This window comes from Gekko japonicus, unplaced genomic scaffold (genome assembly GCF_001447785.1).
Source record: "Gekko japonicus isolate JY-2015 unplaced genomic scaffold, Gekko_japonicus_V1.1 scaffold2633, whole genome shotgun sequence".
Taxonomy (NCBI): domain Eukaryota; kingdom Metazoa; phylum Chordata; class Lepidosauria; order Squamata; family Gekkonidae; genus Gekko; species Gekko japonicus.
Window position 1 is genome coordinate 114342 of NW_015167616.1, and position 8388 is coordinate 122729.

Below are 8388 nucleotides of genomic sequence, written 5' to 3' on the forward strand. Positions count from 1 at the left end.
GCTTTGGGGGGGGGGGGTGTCTGCTCGGCATGTGCTTTGCTCTCTCTAGTGGCTGAATCAATATTACATTGGTTTACACCCAGCATAAAAACCTCCCGTTTAAATCTGCAGGAAGATATGACAGACATAAACCTATGTAATATTGAATTGACCACTAGAGGGCGCAAAATACATGCAGACCAGACCCCCCCCACACACACACACACACTTGAAGCAACAGAAACACACAATGTGAATGTGCAAAAGCCCTGTGTCTTTAAAGATGGAGGTTTGCATGATGACCACCTTCAGAGGGGTCCACCTACTGAACTCAACATGATCATAGCCTACCTTACAGAGTTGCTGTGAAGACAGGTCAAAGGAATTGTTGTTTATCTGTCTTCAGCTTTAGGGACAGAAAAAGCCAGACAAAGGATACGGCCACATATTAATGCATGTTGACTTAGGAATACACGACCCTTTGTTCAGTGGGGTTCATTTCCAAAAATGGGTGCACAAATAGGAATTCTAGTCTTAATACTGACTTTTGAAATAACAGAAAAGGTGATCCTAAAGGGCATACACATTTGACCGATTGCATACCTTGAGTAAGCCAGACTCGTAACACTGTGGGAAATTGTGAGCGAATCCTTGAACAAAGACTCTGTCCAGCCAGCCCTTCATGATCGCTGGCATGCTGAACCAATATAAAGGAAACTGGATAAAAATAAAGCAGAAATCTTAAGTAATTATACTGACGCTTTCAGAAAGGCAGCTTCCCTAGCAAGATCAGGGAAGCTGAAGGGTTCTTTCTTTCTCGAGGAAACTTCATCTTACTAACACGGGGATCAGATACTATTATTGCTGGGTTTTGCTCACTAACTACCAGGCCAGTCTTTCTATTTCACTTTAACTAGCAGCTATCAACAAAAAACAGCGTTCCGTGCGCCTTGGTGTTTAGTCATGTCGGCCACATGACCACGGAAACGTCTTCGGACAGCGCTGACTCTTCGGCTTTGAAACGGAGATGAGCACCGCAACCCTAGAGTCGGATTCGACTGGCTTTCGAGCAAGGGAACCTTTACCTTTCATCAACAAGGAAGTGGCCCAGTCCCTGTGTGGACTGCAGATGTGAGGGTTCTGCACGACTGCCAACCTTTCCATCCTGAAACAAACTAGAATATATTGATAGACCTCCCCCTTTCCTTTAGCATTGTCCCAACCCTACGAACTATCTCTGTCAACGCAATCCACTTGTAGTCCCAACAGATCGATTTAAAGTAGCATTTGCACCACTGTACCAGCTAAGGAATACCCCACTGCTCTTTGCGCTCCAATATCAAAATCAACGTTCGTTAGTTTCAGGACGATAGCCGTGTTGGTCTGCAGTAGAAGAGCTGGGTTCGAGTCCAGTAGCACCTTATAGACCAACAGGATTCTCATGGCATAAGCTTTGGAGAGTCCAAACTGCCTCTGTCAGATAACCAGGGCTATTTTTGGGCAGGAACGCACAGGAAGAGAGTTCCGGCTGGCTCCCAAGTTGGCCACGCCCAGCAGGAACTCATTAGCATAATAGGCCACACCCAACAGCAGGAACTCATTAGGATTGGCTACAATTAGGGGTGTGTGGCCTAACATGCAAAGGAGTTCCTGCTACAAAAAAAGGCCCTGGGTTTTGAAAACAAACAAGGTAAACAGAATAAGAAGCAAAAGGTGGGTGTGGCTGGATGACCACACTTCTGGTAACATGGGGGTGTGGCCTAATGTGCTAATGAGCTGTGTTGTCAGGGGTGTGGCCCAATATGCTAATGAGTTCCTGCTGTTGGGTGTGGCCTATTATGCTAATGAGTTCCTGCTGGGCTTTTTCTACAAAAAGAGCCCTGCAGATAACAAACTCCTTTCGTTGGAAAACCTGTTTGACAAAGGGAGTGTTGACTCTCGAAACCTTATCCCTTGAAAAATCTCAGGTCTCTCGGGTGCTCTTGGACTGTAATCTAACCATTTGTTAGATTCTCTAATCAAGCGGTTGCCCGGGCTGTGCAGTGAAATGGTCAGAAGTGAGTCCTAGCTGCGAACATATGATTCAACAAGTTGAGGTCTAATTTAGCCACCCCTTTACTTAAAGACGGAATCGCTAAATGTGTGAGCCCAGGTGTCATGGCTACTACCAGATACAAATGACCTTCTCAGTGGCAAAATTCATAGGCACAATAATCAAATATAAGAGGAATAATACTGAGTAAGGTATTTTTAAATATTTTCTTGGTTCTAATTTCTGCTTAAGGTGATAGCTGTGCTCGACAGATATGTAGATAGTCCTATCTGTCCTCACGTAAGACTGGAATTGGGAGATTTCATTTTAAGATACTGACCTGGAAAATCACCAAGTCGGCTTCTTCCACTTTCCTCTGCTCCTCAATCAAATCTTCAGAGAGGCGCCCATTTTTGTACGCTTCCCATGACTCCACTCCATAATTAAACTGTTCCGGGTTGTGCAGATCACCTGCAGAGGCGGGGAAGACAAAGGCAGGCTTCCTGCACATAGCGTCACAGTCAAATCATTGTGGGCGGCCATCCTGGCTTTGTAGACTATGCTGTTTCACACACACACACACCGGTTTTGTGGGGAGAAGATAAGCCAGTCCAAGACTTTAGTGTAGCTATGCTTATTGTTGTCATTTTCTCATGCTCAACTTCTCACACAGGTGGGAAAAGCTATGTCCCCTTCCCCCAATTGTTCACAGAAGGTGTAGAGTTCCTGCGTCTCTTAAATCCAGTCATGGTTATAGCAAAGGATCCTACAGCACTGTTAAAAAATTCAGAGTGCCACCCTAAGCAGATCTAATTAGATTCCTACTCCGTGAGGCTTACTCCCAGGAAAGTAGGACTGAACTGTTATTGTGGTAGAAGAGGGATCCCAAACATGGTGCCTGCCAAGTGCTTTTAGAAAGTGGGTGGGGGCAGGCGGGGCTTCTCCTCGCAAAGCTCCTGATTGGCCACTGGAGATTTGATTAGGGTTCCCAACCCGCAGGTCCTAGCGGGGTTTCCCCCGCTTTTCAGGGCTTGGATTCACTGCCGGCTAACTGGCCGGTGGGGGAAACTCCACTCCCAAACAGGGACGTCGCTGGGGGGTGTCCCCAACATGCTGACTTCACCCGGAAGGGCTTTCATCATGTCGCCGATGTTGGAGAGTGACCCTCAAGTTTGGGGGCATATGGTTATGAAGGCAAAAAAACCATAGAGTTTTGCCCAAAAACTACAGTGACACCCCCCTGACGTTGCTGACGTCACTTCCAGATGATAAGAACATAAGAGACGCCAATGTTGGATCAGGCCAAAGGCCCATCTAGTCCAACACTCTGTCACACAGTGGCCAAAAATACCAGGTGCCATCGGGAGGTCCACCAGTGGGGCCAGGACATTAGAAGCCCTCCCACACACACACATTGCGCCACACACACACAAATCCAGGAAGGACCCACGCGCCCCCCTCTGGATGCCAGGTAGAACCTGGCAGCCCTAGAATTGATTGGCTTTTAAAAATACTGCTTTGGCAGCAGCTGCCACCACAGCACAAGGATCTTTCTCTGTGTGACTGAAGGCAAGCGGAGGCAGCCATTTTGTGGCTGTGCCCATCGTGTTGTGTCAGAATTCTAATGGTGCCCACGGGCTCAAAAAGGTTGGGGACCTCTGTGATATAAGATTCCGTGGGCTAGAAGCCACCAATTGGGTCATATCCAGTTGACAAAATGGCCTGTAGCCGTAGGACACTAAAGGCCAGCAGTCTGTGTGGCACAGAAGAACCACAAGGCAAGAGCCTTCTTTTAAGAATTCTGAAGGAGAAATACATCTCTCCAATGCTCACCAGTGATGTCCTTTCTCGTTGCCCTTGGCTCAAACTGCATCCCGTAGAGGTCAGAAACAGTAACGCTACAGCCTTGCTTGGTCAGTTCTTTCACTGCGGCAGTTTTCAGGGATCCATTCAGAGACTTGGGTTCTTGGTGAGCGTAGACTATTAATACTTTCTTCCCTGAAGAGAGAGGGAATATCACGGAATGTCTCGAGAAGTCGCACAATTGAAATCCAGGCATTAAGCAATGAAAACCAGACGAACGTTTCCTTATATCTATGGAGTCAGACTTGGAGAGCTGGACTATAAGGAAGGCCGAATGCCGACGTCAACGTGCGAAGCTGCCTTACACTGAGCCCTACCCACTAGACTATTGTCTACTCTGATTGGGCCTGGGTCTCCAATCTCAGGCACAGTCTCCCCAAACACCTCTGCCCGAGAGCCTTTCAACTGGAGATGCCAGGGGTTGAGCCCAGGACATTTGGCCGGCAGAGCAGATGTTCAACCACAGAGCGGCAGCTCCCATTTTCTATTGTTGTAAAGTGACCATTGAGCTGCGGTGGCTCAAGTGGTTAAGACGCTGAACTGCAGGCTGTGGAAGGTCGGTAGTTCAGCAGTTCGAGACCCAGGGTGCCGCATGACGGAGTGAGCTCCCGTCTCTGGTTCCAGCTCCTGCCAACCTAGCAGTTCGAAAGCAAGAAATTGCAAGTAGATAAATAGGTACCACTTCGGTGGGAAGGGAACAGTGTTCCGCGCACCTTGGTGTTTAGTCATGCAGGCCACATGACCACGGAAACGTCTTCGGACAGCGCTGGCTCTTCGGCTTTGAAACGGAGATTAGCACCGCAACCCTAGAGTCGGACTCGACTGGCTTTCGAGCAAGGGAACCTTTACCTTTACCTTTAAAGTGACCATAACAGGATAGATTTGGCAAGCAGAATGAATTTGACTTCCGTAGCCCGATTCAGCACCCCACCACCACCACCACCACATTGCTCATAATGATCTTCTTTTTCATTGCCCCCACCGGTCTGCTCATAACAATCTTTTTTTTTCACTGCCACCAGGGCTATAGTACTGTAATAGCATAGCATAGCTTCGGATGGCACCTTCATAATGAAACAGAATTGAAGTCTACCGCTATGATGCTTCTTGTTATCATCTTACTTTTACTACTGTAATGTATTCAAAGCTGCCTTGAATGCAATGTGTGGAACATCTAATTGAAATGTAATGCCGAGCTTCATCCTGGGCTAGGATCCTAAACTATCCAATAGTATTGCTAGCCCAGGAAGTAACAAGCCAATCATTTCAAGCAAGCTCCCTGAGCGGGAAGGAATGTGATTGGACCTTATCTCGGCAACCTCATAGGTGTACAGTGGGTGTGGCTATATTAGCCGGGAGAGTTTAAAAGCAGGATAGCTGCAATGTAAAAGCTGTTCTGGCTATCTGATGTTGATCCGTGTTGGAGTTGTGTTCGAGTTGAAGAATCTTGCTGAATCACTCTCTGACTGCTTTGTTAAGTGAGCGACTTAACAACTACCTTTGTATCTCCACCTTCTGCATTATTTACAGTGTGTGTGTGTGTGTGTTCGTGCATAGCAGCCATTCTTGGCTCTTGCAAACTGAGGGCCGTGACTTCCTTGATTAGAGTCCATCCATCTCCTCTTAGGTCTTCCTCTTCTCCTGTTGCCCTCAACTTTTCCCAGCATTATTGTCTTTTTCCAGTGACTCCTGTCTTCTCCTAATGTGGCCAAGGTACGATAGCCTCAGTTTAGCCATATGAGTTGCTTCTAGGGAGAGGTCAGGCTCGATTTGATCTAGAGCCCACGTATTAGTCCTTTTTGGGTGGTCCACGGGATCCGTAAAACTCTCCTCCAACACCGGGTTTCAAAGGAAGCAACTTTCTTTCTGTCGGCTTTTTTCATTGTCCAACTTCCACACCCATCTATAGTAATGGGGACTGCCATGGCATGAATTAACGCCATCTTGGTTGCCAGCGACACATCCTTGCGCTTCATGATGCTTACAGTGCAAAACTGAAATGTACAGAAGGGCATTCGTATAAAAAGATCAGAACGACAGCCCCCGGAGATTGCTTCTGTAAGTGACACTAAGGTAGTATATTGCAATGTCTCTTACACATAAATAGCCTATATCCCTTTTACCTCAATTCAATATCAGTCCAATTTCTTTTGCCTTTGTGACCTCCTCTTCAGCGTAAGCCACACCTCAGACAGGCCTGTTGTCTTGAGTAGTTCTTTGCCAATATGGATTGTTTTGTTGCTTTAGACCGTTTTTATTATTTGCTTGCATTGTTTTCCAACTCCTTAGTCCTAGCCCATGACATTTTCTTTTTGTTTACGAGAGATCTGTGTTTTCTGACTCGATTTGTTTTTCATCTTTTGTCATTCACCTTTCTTCTCAATGAGAAAGGTGGACTGTAAATAAAGTTACTATTAACAACAACAGCCTTACACAGTCTCTTGTTCACAATTCTTGTAATTCTATTGCATTGAATGTCTTATGGTGTACGACTGCATTTCCCCCCTTTGATTCTGTAATCCACATTGTTCGCACTGTCTTCTAATTCTATAATCCTAGACCTACTGCATTGTTCATTGGGTGTTTTAAGTGGTGTGACTTCACTGCATTATATTCTGTAATCCACCTTCAGTCTCAGGAAGGAAGACGGGTTACAGACAGTATTCCCTCTAAGATGAGTTAGTGTGAGCTAGCTCACACTTTTTTAGCCTCTGGCTCACACATTTTTGTCTTAGTTCAGGAAGGATGGCTCCAGAGCAAACTAATTGATGCGGGAGCCAAACCGCTCACTCACTGCTTTAATGCCATCAGCTCACAAAGTAGAATTTTTGCTCACAAGACTCCACAGCTTGGAGGGAGCGTTGATTACAGATAATGTTATTCTGTAGCTGTACTCCAGCAGTAAGGATTTACCCTAGTTTGCTGTTCTCCCCTGCAGTTCAAATACAGGCACACAACAAGCCACAGGCGTTTCTGAAAACATGTGATTTGGCTGTAGTGATCTCTGATCTGATCTAGGCTAGTTTACAGTAATGTGTTCCAAAATCTATAATGACAGTAATGCTAATTCAGACACACTAAAGAAGTGGGTGGGGGTGGGGAGACGAGGAAGATATTTGTGGCATGCTGCAGGCACCATGTGGTACAAGGAAGCAAAGAGGGTTGCCACCCTCCAGGTGGGGCCTGGATACTCCCAGGAATACAACCAGTAACAGACAGCAGAGATCAGTCCAGTTCAGAAAAATTCCCCTGGAGGAAACGGCAGCTTTGGAGGGTGGGCTCGATGCCATTACAGACCCAGAAAGCTCCCTCCCCCACAAACTCCACTTTCCCAAGTCACCCCCCCTAAATCTCCAGGAATTTCCCACCTTTGACAACTTGAGAAGCAAAAGTCCTCTAAAGAGAGATCGTTAGGAAATGCTAACAGAAAGAAGAGTCCCCCTTTTGACCTAGTCAACACACGCCAGCTTGAGGGGCCTGTAGTGAAAGAGTCCTAATTTTATGGAATATTCTGCCCAGCCTTTTATAGAATATTCTCATCTGCTGTAGGTTTGTGGTTTGAAACGTAACTGACGTCTGAATGTTTACATTTAATTATGGCTGGCCTGTTTTTAATTCTATTTTTTAAGAACATAAGAGACGCCAATGTTAGAAGCCCTCCCACTGTTGGACCCCCCAAGCACCAAGAAGACAGAGCATCACTTGCCCCAGAGCCCCTATCTATACCTTGTGGCTAATAGCCACTGATGGACCTCTGCTCCATATGCCTATCTAATTCCCTTTTGAAGCCATCCATGCTTGTAGCCGCCACCACCTCCTGTGGCAGTGAATTCCATGTGTTAATCACTCTTTGGGTGAAGAAGGACTTCCTTTTATCCGTTCTAACCCGACCGCTCTGCAGTTTCATGGAGTGCCCACGAGTTCTTGTATTGTGAGAAAGGGAGAAAATTTGGGTGAAGGACTTCCTCTTATCCGTTCTAACCCGACCGCTTATTGAGCTTACTGCTCCATTTCCACTTTGGTTAACTCCCGCTTATTTTACAAACCACCACTCTTTTATAATGTACCTGCCAGCAGTGTTCCCTCTAAGCTGAGTTAGGGTGAGCTAGCTCACAGTTTTTAGCCTCCAGCTCACAGTTTTTTGTTTTTGCTCAGAAGGGATGGCTCCAGAACAAACTAATCTATGCAGTAGCCAAAGCACTCGCTCACAATTTTAATGTCAGTAGCTCACAAAGTGGATTTTTTGCTTGCAAGACTCCATAGCTTAGAGGGAACATTGCCTGCCGGTGTGATTTTTATCTTGCTTTATCTATTAGTTTTAATTCTTTTATTGTTTTTGGCCTGTGTTGAAAGCCACTCACAGAAAGTGCAGCTTATAAATATTCTGAAGGTTGACAAACAATGTGGACTTACACGCATAAGGCTTATGTGAGCCTTAAATCGCTTTGATTATTTGCATGGATTTACCTGGAATATTTACAAGGATAAGAGAGGCTGAGATCGCTTGGGACGAG

At 46.0% G+C, this 8388-nt stretch overlaps 1 protein-coding gene across 1 annotated transcript in view; it reads right to left on the reverse strand.

Annotated features, from left to right (window-relative positions):
- NQO2 (NAD(P)H dehydrogenase, quinone 2) overlaps window positions 1–8388 on the reverse strand; it is a 20055-nt gene that overhangs the window by 7621 nt on the left and 4046 nt on the right. The window contains exons 2-5 of the mRNA XM_015414016.1: window positions 5766–5868; window positions 3845–4009; window positions 2352–2482; window positions 583–696 (exon numbers count right to left, since the gene is read on the reverse strand). Of these exons, the coding sequence (XP_015269502.1) occupies window positions 583–696; window positions 2352–2482; window positions 3845–4009; window positions 5766–5868 (513 nt within the window). The remainder of the gene's footprint in view (window positions 1–582; window positions 697–2351; window positions 2483–3844; window positions 4010–5765; window positions 5869–8388) is intronic.